General features: G+C 33.7%; 1 protein-coding gene across 22 annotated transcripts in view; it reads right to left on the reverse strand.

Annotated features, from left to right (window-relative positions):
* Positions 1-320: 320 nt before the first annotated feature.
* Positions 321-21,496, reverse strand: part of LOC149774110 (E3 ubiquitin-protein ligase TRIM45-like) — a 58,351-nt gene continuing 37,175 nt past the window's right edge. For 4 of the 22 annotated variants that reach the window (XM_089945741.1, XM_089945742.1, XM_089945733.1 and 1 more), the window contains 6 exons: positions 19,697-19,720; positions 17,365-17,388; positions 15,884-15,907; positions 14,977-15,000; positions 11,577-11,594; positions 321-657 (listed from right to left, as the gene is read on the reverse strand). In XM_089945741.1, the coding sequence (XP_089801867.1) occupies positions 622-657; positions 11,577-11,594; positions 14,977-15,000; positions 15,884-15,907; positions 17,365-17,388; positions 19,697-19,720 (150 nt within the window). In that variant the 3' untranslated portion in view covers positions 321-621. Of the gene's footprint in view, positions 658-4,043; positions 4,131-11,576; positions 11,595-14,976; positions 15,001-15,883; positions 17,389-19,696; positions 19,721-21,496 lie in introns of those variants that run through there. The other 18 variants (XM_089945738.1, XM_089945731.1, XM_089945730.1 and 15 more) reach the window with 9 other exon arrangements.

Consider the following 21,496-nt stretch of genomic DNA (forward strand, 5'->3'; position numbering starts at 1 on the left):
TATGCAACCAAATGATCTTTTGGAATTATATATATCTCATACGTTCAGCCGATTCAATGTTCTACTATTGCTACATGTTTAGGGCATCGGATAGAACGTTATCACTAAGGTGACAGGTTTGGGGTTTTCTGTAAATAAGTCTGGTTTTGTTAATAGCCTCCTCAATGCAGCTCCTTTTGCATCATCTTATTCTAAGGTGCTCCTTGAGCTCTTCAAGGCCCAGTTCACATTTAGCAGGACTGGTGCGAAAGCAGATATCGTAATGCAGATTGCAAAGTACTGGGGGTTATAGCTGGTCGGAATATACGCTTCCCTCCAGGAGGGTTGCTTAATTATCAAAAATATACTGGATCTGCATAAATATCCGGAAGTTTAAAAGGATATAATAGTAGTACAAGAATAGTGCTCTCTTCACATAAAACTTAAGAAATGGTCACATTAACAGGGAGTCTAAAATTGTTATGCAAAACAGCAGAGAGAACTCAAAACTTTGCAACCAAGGTGATACTATTTTCCGGACAAATTAAACCTCGTGTAAAACAGTGAATTTCGTCTTTTTTATTATGATGCAGGTAGAACACCATACAATCATCACACACATTTACTTACGCAAAATCATGATCAATGTTCATCTTTAATGTAAACACTTACCATATTCTGAAATGAAAGAAAGCATACATTTAGTGCTATATCTTTTTACAGGACACACTATAATTAAACCATGTTTTATATTTTGCAACCAATCCTCATGAGCTTTCTTCACAAAGATCGAAAACACAGTAAACGAATTCGGATTTTGGACACAATGTTAGTAACATAGTAATCCAATTTTGTAGATTAGGTCACATACAGCACTATACTGAACCGAACTGAAAGCGCATTAATATATGCAGCAAGTGCTTTAAAGTCCATTTAATTAGACGTAATTATGGTATGTAGGCACGAAAGTGATCTTGAATACAAAACAAGTGACTCAGTTAAAACTTGCAAACGAGATACAAACTGATGTTCAAATTAATTTTAGCAACATGCTGGTGTCAAACAGGGTGATCCATTATCGACTTTGTTTTGCTTAATATGTATACCGTATATTGTTCCATATATACATATTAATAATGAGTACGCATTTGCATTTCATTATATCGATATGCTTATGTATTTATACGAAGACTACGCTGTTGTTTCCGCTTTATTTGAAAATCAGTGAGATGTCAAAACGTATTCCATTTGACACAGCATCAATACGACTAAGTTGTTGGGATTTTGAAGATGGCTAATAAAACCACATAAAATATATTTTCATGAAACATGATATGCAATTGGTACAGTATGTGTGTGTGTGTGATTTGGATTTTTAACATAGCTTTAACAATATTTCAGTCATATAGCTGCGATGTCTGCAGTGTGACAGTGTATAATGATGTCTAGCACTCAGGCATCAAGCCACATATATGTAGAATGATGTCCCACCCAGTCACATTATCCTGACACCCGGCCGACCAGTCCTAACACTAATCTCTTAATGCTGAGCGCCAAGTGAGGCAGCTGTTAGTTCCATTTTTTAAAGTCTTTGGTATGACTTGGCCGGGGTTCGAACCCGCAACCTCCCGCACCCGAGGCGGAAGCTCTACCCACTAGGCCACAGAGCGGTAGGTACATTATTTAACAATCTGGAAATTGAATTGTTTAAACCTGTACTAAGTAACTAATTCAGACACATTTGGAGACTGTGCAGCATCTGCATTACTCGCATGGTACTGACTGATAGAAAATGATAGTTTGTACTAATAACACGCTACTAACAGATAGATAATGTTAGTAGTACTCACAAACTACTCACTAATATAACATTAGTTTGTTCTACTCACATACAACTCGCTGATAAAAATTAGTTTGTACTATTCACATGCTACTCACTGGTAGATAATGTTAGTTTATACTACAAGCAAACTTTTCACTGATATAACAAATTGGTTTGTTCTACTCACAACTCACTGATCAAAATTAGTTGTAATACCCACATGATACTGATATAAAAATAGTTTGTACTATTCACATGCTAATCAAAGATAGAAAATGTTAATTTGTACTACTCACGTGATATTCGCTGATATCGAATTAATTTAAGTCGCTTCTTATTAAATAGTACCAGAACATGTTCGGTGACAGAAAAACTACAAATGTAATTGGTCTGGATCGATCACATGTAGAACCCGATTCATTATTAACAGACCATTTGCATGTGCAAATAATGGTGAATATTGTTTGATAAGGAAAACTCTTATTCAGTCTGATTTGTATCAACTCCTTAAGCATTTGTTTGCAAGGGACAATTTATTTACTATTAAAAACATAAACTTGCATACGGTGGAATAACCTGGATGAATTATGTCTGAAGTCTATTCGGAATAATACTTAATATATATTCTGCCTCATTTGATTGAAGTGTCATACAAACCCATCAAATCGACAGCTTGAGCATAGTATATTATCAAGCGTGAACATATGATATACTCACCGAGCTAAACTGACGTTGTGTTTAGAAGGACAAACGTGTTCCTGCAAGATGCTTGTGCTGGGTGGCAAGCAAATTTGCATACATAAGAGTTTTAAGAATATAAAGCAGTCAGACAGAGATATAAGTGGAGCAAGCAGGCAGGCAGGAACGGTGTATGATCACATTTCTCTCATCAGGCGCTTGTGATGGTAAATCGTGGATTTCGAATTTCAGGAAGGGCGTCCGTGACTCCACAGACATTGTCGAGCATTTTGGCTTTTAAGCTTACATTGAAATTGAGGGAGTACGCGTCTCCATAACGGTCGCACCAAGCGTCCAGTAGGTGGAGGGAATATTAGAAGTAGAAGTAGGAAAACAGATATAGTGTTGCATTCTTGAACAGTGAATAGTGTTCAATTTTAGGCCACTTTAAGCTGCTTTGTTGTAAAGAAAACGTATATAATTATATTGGTGAATTGTAGATAATTTACTGTCAATACGTGGAGACAAACTTTGTAGTTGTATTTCAATCAGGATACAAGTGTGAACATTGACTTCGTTGAGTTCCTAATCTAGTGCAATGATAGCACTGTACAATTAAAAGAGAGCTGAATAATTGGACTTGAATCAGATTCTATTAATCTTACTTCATTATATATTTTATTATCATCACGAGAGGTAGTGTAAGTGGAATTATGTGAGTGTGTGCATTATTATCGTTATATGACAATACATCTAACATTATGTGTGTATTCTTCGTTTGTCATTGTCCCAGATGTGATTATCGCCTGTACTAAACATGTCCCTCCCCATCTGACGTATTTGAGTAAGTGTAAGGAAGTTCGTAACAAGAATAAAACCAAACGGACCAGAGTAACCAAGTGTCGTATGGCTCAAAAAATTCCTCCAGGACACCAAGTGCATGCAAATTCCGTATAGATTAAATCTAATTGAAAGCATCCTTTATTAATATGTACATTGTTCCATATCTAAAACAATGTACATGCTGGTTGTGGATTGTTCCAAAATATATTACTTATTTTATATTGTAAATGATTTAAGTTTAATAAATATCACATTACATTCACTGTTATATCTATATTGCATTCATTTTCTTTATTTCGTGCTTTTTGTGACCTGACACACATGAATTATCTTATACCTGGCATAATTGATCATAAGTAATATAAATACATGGCTCATTTGGGAAAGGACCGTTTAAATTTGGGCATTCAATATGATTCGTGTGCACAAAGCATTGACATGTAATAATCTTTGCCGTATTTAATGATGAGCATTAAACGCAGGCTGCAATATATAAAGTTAACAATGTCATCATAAATATAAAACAACACTATAATATTCCATTGATCGCCACCAAGTATGCTTGTACGCGTGCAAATCAAGAGCACGTAAAGATGAAGATTATTTTTTATTATCGTCCATTTTCACATCATCATATAAACAAAAGTCAGTCGTTGTGATAAATATGGTATTGGGTTACGTGCAACTGCAGAGATAATTCATAATTTACGAAAAAAGCAATAATATTTGTGGGAAAATATCTTGCCTGCTGTTAGTCATGGTGCATATTTGCTTAACGGATATGATGCCAAAAAGCATAAAATTGTCACTTACCGAAGGATGAAAAGAAAGATAACATAACTTTACTCTTGCATCACAATTCAGACACTTTACTAAAAAGGGGTTTCGTATATTACAACAAAATGTTAAGCTCTTTCATGACACGTACCAAAATTATTACATGTGCAGGATATGTTTGATTCCTTTAATTAATAACACAATCTGCGTTTCTGTGTTTTGAGATTTTAACGTAGCTTTAACAAATTTACAGTCATATCGCTATTATGTCTACAGTGTAACAGTTATTTTATAGTGATGTCTAACACTGAGGCATCATGCCGCAGACATACAGCATCATGTCCCATCCAGTCACATTATCTTGACACCAGGCCGACCAGCCCTAACACTAACCTGTTAATCATGCGAGCCTAGCGAGTCAGCTGATCAGTACCATTTGTATAAGCCTTTGGTATGACTCTGGTGGGGTTCGAACCCGAGACCTCCCGCATCCAACGTGGACGCTCTAACCAAGAGCGTATGTTATAATCTCCAATATTACAGCGTTCATTGTGATTTTACAATGGAACGTTTATTTGTTGTCCACATGAGACTCTCTCTCTCTCTCTCTCTCTCTCTCTATCTCTATCTCTGTGCTAACGTAATCATTTTCAGGTAAGAAAAAGTGCTTGTTTGCGTCTTTTGCGTTTGATTTAGTACTGCATTTTCCATTAAACAAAATACTTGAAGAGAAGAATATATATGTTCATATTTAAAAATTAAGACACGATCTATGACAGGCTCATTACAGAGTAAGAACATATCATATTAACTCATTAACCCCTGTAGGTTGTGTTTTTTGCCTTAAATGCGAGTAGGAAACACATTTTGGGGACTGTTTCTGGATACATCCTAATACACCAACTTCCAAGAGATTTTCCATTAGCCTAATGCATAATTGTGTTAGAAACGTCGTTGTCTGTTGGTTGTTTTGCTCGCGCATCAGCAGAAGGGTAAAAGTTGGATTTTTCTTTTCCTTAACGGACCCTTACTTTTCGTATGGAGACCACTCTTTATTCCAAATGCCCACCTAATCCTACTTTTTGCAAAGGTGCACCTGTCTGTGTGCAGTTTAGACCGGTCTGCCTTAGATATTAGGCCAAAAAGTATAAAATCCTGACAGAAAATCGGATTCCGACCACGGGCGAATTTTGGGGGAAAAGAAAAACGAATCAAAAAAATTATGATTTTCCCTCTGTATTGTAATGAAGCTACAACGTCCAGATTATTTGGTAGCATTGTAGAGCTGCATCTGTCACCTTTCTATAATACCACCCTCTTTAGTGCATAATACATGACCTTGACGCTACAAAGCTCGGCAGTACGCTACTACCTATTGCCATGTAAACGCGGCGCTAGGGGTGATTGAGTTAACATGTCAAAACTAAAGTGCCTCAAAGTTCAATGCCTTTGCCACTGTTATTTTAAGTTATATTTCCGAACATGTCACTGAAACCCCCTTCAGTATATATTTTTACTTACTGGTGTTGAGGTCAAGAACCTACATAAAATCACTTTGGGGGCCTGGTTAGGACTTAGTAGAGATAATTCAAAAGAAATAAAATCAATAAAACTATTCAAACAAACTAAAAAGCACTATCATCTTCCACATTTATTGAATGACCAGTTTATTAAAAATATCAGATCTAATAACAATATGGGTTTAACTCGAGTCGAAAGTAAACAAAGAAGATGACTTGAAAAGAACCGTTTATTGGCTAATAAAGACTAGAATTGTTCTGTGCTAGACTTCGACATGAAAGTAAATAAGGAACACAGTTACTAAGACGTTACGAACATAGAATGTAAAAGTTTTGAAAATGTGCTATGGTATATTTATTTGTAACCCGATAGCCTTTGTTTTACCATATGCCCAGCAGGTAAATAGTGTACCACACAGTGAGAGATCTAACCTTAAGTATGTTACTGTATATAATGTTTCTTTTTTATACAATCATACAAACTTTCATGCACACATTCATTTAAGCTCTACCTCAAAAATAACCTAGAACAATTGCCACTATTACTCTGCTATGCATGGGACAAGAAACCTCAAGATATTTGCAACAATCATCGTAACTTATTTTACATTAAATAATAACTTAGTCTCAAATTAGGAACAAACATTGCAGACTGAAGCAGGGAGAAATATGAAGGATATAATAGGAAGCGTATCTGCTCATAAGATTCTTTATGGCACATTTCCCTATATCCATCTGAACTATGCTGCTACACTCGTTATGTTGGTCAAGCATATCCATAAAAGCAAAAAACCCTCGTACTTCATCCGACTTCTCATGTATAACACATTTCCTATTAAATACATTTCTTGTGCTGCTTCTGGCTGTATCTACTATATTTTAACAATTAGACATGTTGAAGATATAGCGCGATTCAGATTTAACGAATATTATATATGCGACGGGGGTATACAAATTAAACGTTAAGCATTATTGATTCTTCACAACTTAGTGGCGATGTAAAGTAACATATACTAGCTAGAAAATAACTATATGTCAGGATTATCCTGTACAAATAATGTAAATCGTTGTTGAGAATTTCCCAGAAAATAAGATTTTGTAATAAAATAAACATACTTCTGACCAACAAACTCAAACAGCTTTTTTAAAACAATAAGCACATTACATTTTTTAAAAATCTTTAACCATAAACGAAGCTATAATATATACAATAATATAATATAAAATACTGTAAATTTAATATTCACATTAACCAGCGATAAAAAAATTACACTGAATGAAGAAAAGCTGAATTCTGTACACGTAAGGTACGTTTAGTTTTGCGAATTATCGATAAGGACAGAATATAGATATTTCTTTTCTCAGCAGCAATGATTAGTTTGGATGAGGTCAAGTCAATATGGGACAAATATGCAGCCTGTCTCATACCCAGAAATTCAAGTACCAAATACAGTAATTATTGTCTCAAGTCTAGAAAATGTATATATCATATATACCCACAAGCATCCTATCCCGTGTGAAAAAGACAAACGTATGATCATTGCATTTCCACCATCTGGGCTATTCAGTAGAAAACACATAATCACAAGTGCCAACATACAATGTCAAATGTATTATGCTATGTGCGTTGGTGTTATTCATTTGTGACCTTTACCTCTGTTTTATTTACAGAACAGAAATATTTAGGTTGTCTGTTTCAAGATTAATTCACATATAATATGTATCTCTGATAAAACGTTTTCTTTTGACACCAAATCGCTTCCATATCTTTTTAGCAGAAGTTATAATAAGCAATCTATAAGAACACCGTATAGCTCTTTCAGTGTGGACAATTGTATAGTCTTGTTTTTTTTAAGTAGTTAATATCATATCTTCATTCAGTTATGTTTTTCTTGCAAATGGATACACTTCTAAGGTTCAAAATATTTCTGTATGTCAATACGATGTTTCAATTTTCTCTTTATTAAAATTTCCAACTGTGTTGTAAAGGAAAACATGAAAATAAATCTGAAACCTTTCGTAGCGAGTTTTGTTATAATCATTTTGTCTCAAACACGTCTTTAGTTTGGTATATGATTCTAGCTACTGCTCTTACACACACACACACACACACACACACACACATATATATATATATATATATATATATATATATATATATATATATATATATATATATATATATATATATATATATAATCTTCTTCCAAGTTCACTATGTCAGCATTGTTTATTCTACCTTACTATTTAGTCAACCATAGCTAGCTAGTTATGATACATCACCGTAATGTACAGACTATACTTTGTAACTCTCTAAGAAAATAGCAAACACATTGGACGTCTTTAAAAATATCACATTCAATTCACGTATATATCTTTACGCAGTTGAAATGTTTCATAGCACCTTGTTACACTGTGGCAATTATCTTCCATACATCGTGATATAATGATTGGTCAGTACATTTTCTCCTTTTGAAGTTTTGTTTCATTAAATCTTTAAAGTGCGTATATGCATTTATATGTAAAGGAATATAATTTATAAAACATTAAGATCCACAAATTGGTTAATGTTTCTGTGAACTTGTTATTGTTTAGATTTTAAGCTAGGTTTTTTAGTAGCACATGTATATATTGTCATTATTATACTTGATTATATGTCAGTGACTATCGAATCGAATTTAATAATCGGTTAATATGTGGCGGAACAAGTAACCAACAAGTCATTAATGACTAAAATGCATTATTCTTGTTAAATATATAGGTAAATACATGAGTAAACACAACTACTACTGATACTAATGCTACTAGCAATAATAATATTAATGCTAATAATACTAATAATAATATTAATAATAATAATAATTATTATTATTATTATTATTATTATTATTATTATAAACGGCACTGTTCTGCATACATAATGCTAAAGTTTTTCATCCTTTATTAAACAGTTCCTTTATGCCATGTTTAAATGATTATACCGGATTGTACAGTTATTATCCATACAATGCTGTTTATTAATTTATCTAGCATACGATTCAATTTTAATGCCAAATGCGCCATTTTTCTATGTTCTGCTTATTTCGGTTTATTTTGATTACTGGTGTGTACATTTTAATCATCTTTAATTGAGCCTTGCACTGTAAATAGTACTTGCATTGAAATTCGCTTTGGGAACGATTATATCGTTGGTTATTCATGATGATTCTTGTTTACCATACAGTAGCTTAAAACAATCATTGTTGCATTGCTAATCAGGATTAACTTGCAGGCAATAGTTTATAAATTTGACAAAAACGCTATCAAATCTGAACAGTAGCTTTCTATATCGCAGCTCGCCATCTAGTATTTTTTATAATAATTTGAAGCAGAAGTTATCAAAGATTATGTTATAAGATTTGTGATTCATTATACCACTACGGTATTAATAGGTGTCAAAAGTCTCTAAAATATTCAATAATACTGGGTGTTACCTGGTACTTCAGAGATAATTCATAATTTATTTCCAGACCAATCGTATGCTTCGGACGAGCAAAATCGCCATAGGTATGAAAATAATGATGTTCCATGCTAACTAATCCTTTCTTAAAGAACTGAATACTCTATCGCTCCGGTGGCCTAGTGGTTTGAGTGTCCGCCCCGGGTGCGGGAGGTCATGGGTTCGATCCCCGGCCGAGTTATACCAAATACTTCAAAAAATGGTGCTAACAGCTGCCTCACTAGGCGCTCAGCATTAAGAGGTTATTGTCATGACTGGTCGGCCGTGTGTCAGGATAACATGACTGGGTGGGGCATGATGATACTTCCCTGCGGCATGATGCCCAAATGCTTGACTTCACTTTAAACTGCCACACTGCAGACATCAAAGCGATCTCACTGGAAAATTGTTAAAGCTACTTTAAAAATCTAAATCACACACACACACACACACACACACACACACACACAAAGAACGGAACATAATTGGGTAGAGTGTGTAAAATAGTTTACTTACAAATTCAAACTATTTTAACTGTATCGCTGTAGTCCCACAGATACTACCGGACGTAAATCAGGAGAGTTCATTTGGCCGAATTTGCATAGTTTTATCGCAAGCATTTTAAAAGCATGTATTTCCAAAATGAGGCCCGTAACATATCGTTTGTATCCATTTACAATCTTTCTTTAGGATATACTGGATATATGGGGGAAAGTGTGTTTTGCCAACACATTTTCCAAGAAAATGAAGCAATTTAGTCAAACGGCAGCATTATCGTCGATAATAACTATATTAGTTGACTCTTACGTATACAGTGAGTATGTACAGCAGCAGTGTTCAAGTATGCATTCATTTCATTGAGTATTGGCCAATATGTCCATAGGTAGGCCACTGGCTGTATTGAAGTTGTTATTAAAAGTTAATGAATATGGGCTAATACACGTCTTTAAAACTATTGTACAACTAAATCGATTTTTTAGCAACGATATCAGTGTGGCGTTGTCTATCACCTCTACATTCGGAGTTGTTTTTCCATATACAAAACCACATTTATTCACCCTACGCTTTTTACCTCATATTATGTAAAACTATATAAAACAGTTATTACGTGTGGACATTTGTAATAGACGGAACTAACGTTTTCAAGATATTTCACCAGAAATGTAGCCTTTTTGTTCTGATATCGGTGGAACGACGGGAATGACCAGGTGTTTCGAAATTAAAAGTCTGAAGTACTATATCATTATTCCGACAGTATATGGATTGGTTTGTATAAGCTAATTGTAAACCACACTCATCACAAAAACTGCAACATACGAACACTTCGAGACAATACTCATCTATATTAAGTTCTAAGTAGTTTATGGTGTTTAAGTGTTCAAGAAGCTTTCAGTTGTAAGCTCCGTGCCGTTGTTTAGGTCAACTGTGTTATTTTAATCAGTTTTAAATACGACATAATTTGCAAAAGGATACAATCTGATAAAGTATTGCTGATACTTTCCTACGATGCTTGTTCAAATAAAATTCTATACTATGTCTAGAACAACCATAACAGGAGACTGGATAATGATTACGGCAGAAATCTCAAACATGATCTGTAACGTGTATAACGATCCTCTTTCCTATTCTATAATCATTGTTATCATGTATCAGTCTATACCAGATGAAGCAAGACGAACTTTAATGTCAACATAATCATTTAATTGTTTAAAGATGTGTGCCGTTGTAAGCTAAGCGATATTGAGCTCCACAATATGCAACATATAATTATATCATTATATGTATTAAAACATTTTATGTTCTATATATATTGATTGATCTTTTCACACGATTCTCAGCTGTATTTTAGTATCTTTAATAATCATGTATGGTGTTATCCGAATGTTATCTCCGCTAAAGAGAATATAGAGATGCTTACATACATACATACATACATACATACATACATACATACATACATACATGAGACCCCGTGTGAGTGACATATTTTTCTAAGGCGCTGACCTTTACAAACCACTACATATCATATCTATCCGCGTGGGTTCGAGTCTCAGACTGGCTAACATGAGTATGTAAGAAAACTTGCCAGCCGGGTTGGTAGTTATTCCTGTTTTTTCCCAGGTTCTTCCTTCACTAGATATACAGGCGGCCATTGACATACTTGCAATCCAATCTCTATATCTTATTATTTATATTTTTGTTATTATAGTTTACTCCTTTTTCCCGCTGTAGAAGTTATATACACGTATTATGTCATTAAGTCAAACAACTGATAACTTCGTTATAAATATAGAAAAACCACTAGGATAACCTAATGTGATGCAAAAATTTTTATTGACATATGATCCTAAAATAGAAAAATATTTACATTATAAATGAAATGATCATTCTTCTGTATTATGATTAGTTCTAACAGAGCGTCTATATTAATGTTACATTTATTTGACAATGCATGTACTTACAAAATAATAATACTTACATATCCGTACCTCTCTCGCTGAAAAAAAACATAATAAACATGATACTATAAAAGGCGAAATTTACTTCGTTTAATGCAAATAAAGCTTATTTCATTTGTAAAGAAATTTGACATCTGGACAATATCTTTTTAATTGGAGAAAAACAAAACTTCCATTATCTTCCCAATATCCCAATTAGAAAAAAAATACACACAGAAATTAAAAATAAATGTATTCCTTCCGACACATTGCAATAAGAAACCTTACACAAAACATATGAACACATGTTTCACGTCCGACATATTCTAATAAGAAACATCACAGGCAGAATATGGACAGATATTTTTGTTGCCGTCCAACACACTCAAAGAATAAAGACTACACCTAAGATGCAGGAATATATTTTCTTTTCCTTTCGACACACTGCAATAAGTAACACCACATCAAATAATGTTTTTCATATTATTATTTCCTTCCGATAGATTCCAAAAGGAAACAGCACATCCAAAATGTGGACGTATATTTTATTTACGTCAGACTCAGACACATTGCAATAACAAACAGTACACACACAATATAGACATACATTTTTGTGTCTGACCGACAAGCTGAAATGTGGAACAGAAAAATCACAATGTAATCATAACTTGTGTCTCAGTTTGACAAATATTAGTAAGAAACCGTATACCCAAAATGTAGACAAATCTTATTTTCCTTCCAACATGGTGCAATAAGAAACATCACACCCAACATATTACAGCAACATATAGCACAACCAAAACTGTGGAAGTAGATGTTTTCCGTCCACATATTCGAATTAGAAACATCACACCGAAAATGTGTACGAACTCAGATCAAAAAGAAACAAGGATCAAAATGTAGATATAGACATTTTCTGTCCGACGCATTCCAATAACACAACACCACACTAAAATCTGCATATAGATTGTTCCAATACCACACATTCAAAGAACAAACAACACACCTGAAACATTACAATAACAAACAGCGCACTCAAAATATGGACAGAAATTTGTTCTTCCCGACCCTTTTCAATAAGATGGACAAGACATACAACTTGGAATTAGATTTTCTTTCGCAATACTCATTCCGTTACAAAACACCGCACCCAAACTATGAACATATATTGTTTCCGTCCCATACATTCAAAAAAAAGAACCCCAAACCAAATATGTGAGCATAATTTGTTTCGTCCGACAGATTCCAATAATGATACACCACAACCAAATTGTTGACAAAATCCAATAAGAAATACTACACCCAAAATGTTGACAGCGGTTTTTCCGATCGACACATTCCAATGAGAAGGATTACATCCAAAATTTAGATATAGATTTGATCCATCTGACATATTCAAATAAAAACAGCACACTCAAAACATGCACATATACTTTTGTATTACGCCGACACATTCCAATAACAAACAGCTGTTCCAAAATGTGAACATTCTTTCCGTCTGACACGTTCCAAAAAAGATCCACCACACCTAACAAATTGTACTTTTCAATGAACTGAATGTGTTCCTTTGATTTGTGTTCTTCTAAGGCCTTGTTATGATCATGATATGTCTGATTTACATACGATAAACAAGCTTTATTTTATAATCATTTGCCTATATATGGTTCTGCTGTAACGTTAACTGAGAGGCTAAGCACGACTTAGAACTTTGTTGAATACGTTTCCTTTATGCCTAAACTCAATCATTATTTTCATAGATTGTATTTGTACATCATGTCGGCTAGGTAATTTAATTTGGTACTTGGTACTAATAGGAATGTAGTTAATTATAAACTCTCATATATAATGGGCATATAAAACGTTCGGTATAATTAAGGATAACATTTATTATGTAACTGTTGCTTCAAAACGGAAATGTGTATTTTATTTTGATTTTCTAGAATATTAAAACATATCTCCATTATAGGTTTCTTTGCGTAAACCCTACACAAGAAACTTCTATAGTAAAACTATTTTTTTTTAGCATCTTCTAAATGGATACAAAGCACATTCATCACATAGGTATCTCCATTATGATAAATTGTAAACTATATTATGTTTTGCTAAACATATTCATTTATGGGTAATTTTAGTTGTTTAAAGACTGTTCACCAGTACTGCGTACTGAGACACAAAATGGGAACAAGTGGACCAGATATATAGTGTGGGTGTCACATTTAATTTTATTTGTATGCTGCTGCATGTGTCCATTTTAGTACCGGATACATTTAATATGGGATTGGTTCCTTTCTTGTAAAACAAGTCAGTGCCAACTGGCATGACTTATCACTCTAAAAACTAGTAGAGGCTTGATAAATCTGATACCCATGATAAATTAGTACATTTGATTTTATTTCGGTATGATTGTTCAGCCTATCTCTCTGTAACCACCTTTGCTCCTACTGGCAATATATTCACCAAAGTGTATATACTGCCCATGCGTATGATACCTATAGGGAAAAGAGATACAATTTTGTCAGATAGATATTATATTCACTGGGCACTGGGTTACGACCTCTGAGTATATGGCAACGTGTAGACTGCTTTTGCTTTGGTTTTCTGACCTTTGACACAGTGGAATGAACTGCCTAAAACAAATTATGGATGCATATGTTTGAAGTGTATTCCATGTTATAAATCTACATAGAAGGTGCAGATAGCATATCTCATAGAATGGTCTTTTTTCTTCAAAATGAGTGTAGGAAAACCTTAAAGATATATAAATAACGAATACTATAATGGATATGGAATATAGCATGGGATATGGTATTCGTAGCGTCCTTCAACACCTCAATTTCAAATGTTTTGTATTCCGTAAATAACATGAATATGCCTTATTTACTAAAGTACCGAACATAATCTGTGTAATTCTGCCATTTAATATGTATACAATAAATAACAAAGGAAAGTAAAATAACTAAGATTTTAATAAGGTTGTAATGTGGCAGCACTAAATTTAACAGATGCTACCAAGACCTATTTCAGTATTTATCTAATTTATCCAAAAACACACTTGTCATGAGTTTGTTAACATAATTAGATACAACAGGCATATCTATGCACGTACAATAGGATCGTTTTGATTTTATCTGTTGCATGACTGAAAGTAATCTTTCCAGCTTAAACTATTAAAACAATTAAAAATGTTGCTTTCCTATAACCTTGAATAAAGTTTAGCAGGCCTAAAGGACTATATATGACTTGGTGTTAATGACTGACACGAGATATATCAATACTTCTTAATGACTGACGCGAGGTATATCAATACTTCTTAATGACTGACACAATATATATATATATATATATATATATATATATATATATATATATATATATATATATATATATATATATATATATCAATACTTCTTAATGACTGACACAATATATACCAATACTTACATATTCAGCTATTTGTTGTTTTTCCTGAAAGAATATAAAAAACCGATATCAAAATCCGTGAAACAAACCAGGCTTACTTGCAAGTCAATATATATATATATATATATATATATATATATATATATATATATATATATATATATCAGACAAAAAAATACAAAAAACAAATTAACTTATCTTGTAATGTCATAGTTCACATGTAAAGAAGATGTGCAGTTTTCATGGACAATATCATTTCATAAGAAACTCGTCTTAAAACAAATGTATAAACGATTAAACAACATAAATAAATGTTTGCACGAATTAATTCAAACAAGCATCGTTGTTCTGCAACTATAACATGTCATGTCTCCTTCTGATGAAAGCGATAAATATACGATATATGAACATAGAGGTAATAGACAAGGGTTTGAAACAATTCCTTCATTAGTAAGAGATCTGACTATGGGGAGGACAACATGAAAAAGGCTTTGCATCCTTGATGAGGCCTTGATATATAGACCTTTCCAGACGAAACTGCTTACAGGCTGATTCTTCGTTTAGTAATGGTGGGGAATATAGAAATATAATCTGCACAAACTACTTTTCTTTAGTTTTCTTTCTAAATTACTTATTGCTTTGTAGTAGACATCAACATTATACAATGTAGTTTTATTGATTCAAACATGAGATAATTTATTAACGGGCTAAACTAAATCATTAAGATAATCAATGTGACATGAAATGGTGGTATTAATAGTTAAGCCTAAATATATATAAAAAGTATGAAAGAGAGATTACATTTTCGTGTTTACCGATGAGGTAACTTTTACAAATAATTATTTTTAAGTACACGATAGAGTAGATGATAGCATGTAATAAGCCAAAGTTACACATAATTGCTGAAAGCAGAAATATCGATTCTTACTCTGACGTTTTTCGCCCTTTCTTCCTGAAAGAATATAATCAGTGAGATAATAAAAATGGTGAAGAAAACATCATGTATTTGCTCTCAACAGAAAGGGAAGATACGCATGCGCAATTCGCAATGGAAAATAGAGCACATGTCTTTACCTGGGTGGTCCACAATAGTTGTCGTTTGAACTACTCTACCACAGTGGTTGTCTCGCATTTAGGTCTCTAAATTTCAAATTTTCTACCTTGTCGCAGATGATTAGTACAGACAATAAAACCAGCAGACATCCCCATTATCAATTTTGCATTTGTAAAGCTTTTGTTTTGCTTTTGCTTCGCCCATATCGCCGTCAAAATGTGCATATCATGTAATCAAGCCAACCAACGGTCAGTTGTCACCTGGACCGATAAATGACACAAGCATGCAATGACATTGGCAGGAGAGTCAGTAAGACAACACAAAGGAAAGAACACAATGGACAGCTTGGCAGACAACGCTATATCATAATAAGCCGGTCGTGAAACAAATATATAATTATTTAGTCTATAAACTTGTCGGTGCTTAAAGCAGTATCCCCATAGGAGAACTAAGTAAATGTTACTTTTTGTTCTAACAAGAGCCAGTAACGCAAAGATGAAGCAAACAACGACATGTTGGTGTTCCGACCCAGTTCATGCGCTCCTGGATATACACACATGAAATTAGCGATTTAGTTCAAAATATTAATTAGCACTTTGTAATTCCAATGAATAAATTTATATAAATTAATCCTATACAATTATATTGAAACACAGCTTAAAATGATTGTTTGTACTGAGCTCAGAACAGGGAAGAAGACTGTTTATAGAACCTCTGTTAATATACAAATTTTCCCCTGACCTAAAACACAAAAGAAATTGAAAACCGATTATTCCTTATGGAAAATTTCAATAATTTGTAAACAGTTTCATGCCTGGAACTTAGGTTGAGTGAACATTTTATCACATATAAACATGACAAAATCAGGTAGACATAGTGTAATATTCTACATTCAATCACGGAAATAGTTAAAGTACACAATGCAAATAAATATACAAAGCACTGCTTCTCCAAAATGTAAAGTCATATTAATATGAGATTTCCACAAGAAGACTTCTTATGATGCCTTGTTGGAACTAAAGGAAAATGGCACCACGTTGGCATCAATGGTATATTCACTGCAACAGGTAACTGGACAATATTGTTGTCGCTGAAGAATATAAAAGATCATTACAGCCAGAAAATCATCTTTATCATTGAAATACTCTTGTTTGAATCGTAATCCACAAATATATATATATCAGTGTTTGTTTGTCATAAGCTAGAACAGGGTTTAAAACTATTTAGTTGGTGAAAAATGAGGTGAATTCGGCAAATAATTATTTATAAAAAATATATGTGTCATAGCAATCATAAAATAACATTGGACTATTCATGATGTATTCTTACTAAAAATAGTGATATCAATACTTAACGCTTTGTTTTTTCTCTTTTTCGTCCTGAAAAAAATAGAACAAATCTGACATTAGACAAGGTGAAATAAATTCCACTTCTTTGCTCTCAAGCAAGAGAGAGAGTGCATACGCAGGCATATATTCGCAAATGGAAGTTTAGTATGTTGGTCTCATGGACGTTGACAGAGAGGAATAATATTTTCTGGCGTCGTATGTTTAAATGCGCACAGTCGTAATTATCGAATTTGAGAAACACGTATTTAAGCTCAGAAATAACGTTGTGTTTAGAGAAACTGATAAAGACTCTTCGGTTGTGAATCCGCGTTCATTTTATTAGGGACAAGCTGGCTAGACTGAGTGGAGACCAGTCATTTGAGCCACGTGAGGTCTTTGATGGAAGGCTCATTGTCAAACACAAACCGAATGCGAAGATTTACGTTTGTAATTTTTGATACTGTAATATAAAAATAGTTTATGAATAGTTTAGTTTGCACTGTTTAGTATATTTGATTTCATCAAGGGGAGTTTCTATCAGCTGTCAATCTGGTTCATCTATTTTTAGTGTTTGGTTTTAGACTCATACAGTCATGTGGCTTTTATGTGACAAGCGATGCCAAGCAAACTGTCTTGCCTGCAATAATCCCTTCTAAACATATGATTTAACAAAGAAAAGATAAGAAGAAAAAACCTCGAATTAATAATGTTTTATAATATTTGCAAAATAAATTGTTGAAAACATGAGGTTGTAAAATTTCGTGCATTTTATTACATTATGCCCATGAATGCATATTTCATGCATATACATGATAATTGCGAACAAGATATCATTTAAGAAAACCATGAGACCAATTATAAAAATTTCTGCTTTCCATTAATTGGCTACATTTGTAATGTATGAAGATGTAAACTTGTCTTGTTAATCAAAATAATTTTTTATCATCCGTCGGCATTACATACATGTTGATTATTATAATTGCATTTTGGGGTTAAATCACTCCAATTAGCACATTGCATAATTTGTATCTAACGAAATAAATGCGAAGAAATGTAAAAAGATTGATGGTCGATATAGCGACTGGACCTATATTTATTTTACAGCAAGATATCCAGTCTTCCGGTGGGAGGAATAACAAATAAAATATTATTTTGAGATGCATCCATCGGATTTTAAATTCATTTTTATTCATTGTACATTTCATAAACTTAAGTTTAAATGCTAGAATTTAAAGTATAGAATACATTTTTATTTTGATGTATTATGTGTATATTCCTGATGACAAAATGACTCACAATACGAAGCTTATTATTTAAGTACAGACCAGGGATTTCAGTGTTTATCGACACGAGACAGCGAATCACGTGCTTACGAGGCTGGTAGAATACTATAATAAGTGAAAACGCTTGTTTTTTGTTTACAAAGCTAATAATGGAATCAGTGTGTTTGTTGTACATGTTAGCAATACGTTCAATGAAAAATGAAAAGGGGGCACGTTTTCAATTTTGGAGGCTCTGACAAAAGTCAGTTATGCACAACCTGCACTCATGGATAAAACATGAGCACATAATATACAGAAATATAAGCAGATACGAGCATATATATAAAGAAAGCGCGAGACAGACAGAGACAGACAGAGCGATAATCTTGTTCCCACACAAGCGATGCGATATTTGTAAATATTTATTGTTACAGTAAGAATATCCAGTTAAAACTTATAACATATATGCTAACTTACTAACTAACTTTGGGTTACGGGACCAACATAAAACATACTAATAGTGTGTTTCCACTAATTTAAAAGACCAGCGAGTTAAAGTAATCACTGATTTGCAAACGAAGGACTGTGAGAATACTCACAGCAAAGCAATTGGCTTCGTAGCCTTTGGATTCGTCGATATGTACGTTTCCAGTCAATACTGCCCACACGCTGATTGTTAATTTAATAATCAGGTAATCGTAAGGAAATTCTAAATATGATAGGCACCTTGGGCTATTATTTTGCAATTGTAATACTAATTTACGTCTTCCTTTCGTTGTATCAAATTTCGAAATGTGGTACAAAATTCATCAGGTGTTATTAGACTCAAACAGATTATTACCTCATTATGCACTGAAATAAACACTTCGATTAACCTAATACGATGTGAAGCAGTGTTAGTGATATTTGAATGAAGGAAAAACTGCACGATTAATTACCTGTTAACTTTAGAGTTAGAGACAATAGGTGAGTTAAATTAATTTTAAATTAGACGCATTGCTACTAATACATGAATGTTACAATGAATTGCGTGGATTTTTTACTTTTTGAATGTGAGCTGTTTACCTTTGACTGAAAGTATACACATTAACACTTACTTTTTCTTTCTGTAGCTTTTCCTCCTGAATGAATATAATAAATGTGATGTGAAGAACGTGTAGTAAACTTTGTTTCCAATGGAAATGATAAGTGTCCCTAAACATGACGCTGCATCATAGGTCTGGTGACAGTCCATATACAAAAGAGGTTTTGTAAACAATCTTGATCCATATTGTAATATCAGTCTGAAGAATCATTTTGAGATATGATCATATACACATTGGGAGAAATCATTCACTTATATTATCGATTGAAATCGCAATGTGCTCATTCACTAAATTTTATTTTCTGATATTGAGAACTCTTTCGAAGTATACTTGATCGTATCATTGTGGTACATTGAGCATCACATTGAAACCATTGGTATTTCAAAATTTTAAAGTCTATTGGTATATCACTGATTCAATAATTTAGGTTCAGCAGCACAATCAGCACAGTAAACACTTTTGTAATTTAAGTAGAACATTCTATAATTTTGGCGAATTGATAGGACATTGATGATTATATGGAATTTAATTCGTAATACTCCACGTGTTTTTTGAATTTTCACTTTGTGTTCGTAGGGAAATAAATTGTTCGTTGCATTTTACATATACTGTTGGTTATGTTTCTAATTTTCTTTAACTTCGTTATTTTGTAATATAACCTTTACTTTTCTTCCTAACAACTATTGTTTCCACTGCGTCCTGTGGAGTATCTGGTACGGTTCTTTTTGGATCTAGTCGACGATCTATATCCGAAATACTGTCGGTTTTGATGAACACCCCCAGGGCCGCCCGTATTACCAATACCTACAGCACGGAGTATTCTTCAAAGATATGTCCGGGTCACAACAGCTAGTGCGACTGGATCCACATATAATTTAAACCCAATTCTCCAAACTCAGCTACTCACTTTAAGATTTCCTAACCTCGGAGCGTATGACTTTATTCGTCCGGATAAACTCGCTTATCATCCAAAATTGTCTCGGTTGATTTCGGAATGACACCGGCGGTCGACAGCGACATACGTGAAGTTAACAACATCGGGCAGGTTATCATCCAAACGCATTGTTATACCTTCAAAGGCATGTAAATACAATCTGCTGACAAGAAAGACATTTTGACCTCTTTTAGTGTATACTGATGACTTCATATGAACGAGCTAAGGTTGTTAATCAAGTAATAACTGCAGAAACGAAGGACGACATCCACTGGAGACGTATTAGAAACGCAAGCAGAGTGATCACTGCGGAAACCGCTAATGCGGCTTGTGCCGACGCATTGTGAAATCCTTTTTGTATAGTAATTGATCAGAGATCAATAACACACAATATATCCGACATCGCATGCAACTTAACTCTTGGAAGAGCCACGAAAAGCCATCGTCTTGATCCCAGAAGACAGCTGATGAACACGCGCGAGGAATATAACGTTTAGCTGAGATACTGCAACTTAATACAATCCATTGATCGATCGCATCAACGGCAATCGAGTGTGTTCCTAATCAACTTTATTCAACTGAGAGAAACTTGCTAATATAAGTGCTCCCGATGGTACTAGATGGTTTTACCTGAATAAATAATCACTTGTGATAGACTTGAGAACAATCAAAGATAATTTCCTTCATGGATCTTGATGCGAGATTAATGAGGCAACACATGGTATTAATATGCATATATAAACAACTTAGGGGCACGAACACTGAGATGTTTCCTGTGTTTCATCATGAACACCCGATGTAACTGTATCAAGGGCATTTTGCATCATACATCTACTAACCGACACGGAGATTGCTTTTTATACGGGATTCTCAACCGA

Source organism: Sinohyriopsis cumingii, unplaced genomic scaffold (assembly GCF_028554795.1).
Source record: "Sinohyriopsis cumingii isolate HCF-2022 unplaced genomic scaffold, ASM2855479v2 utg000426l, whole genome shotgun sequence".
NCBI classification, from domain to species: Eukaryota; Metazoa; Mollusca; class Bivalvia; order Unionida; family Unionidae; genus Sinohyriopsis; species Sinohyriopsis cumingii.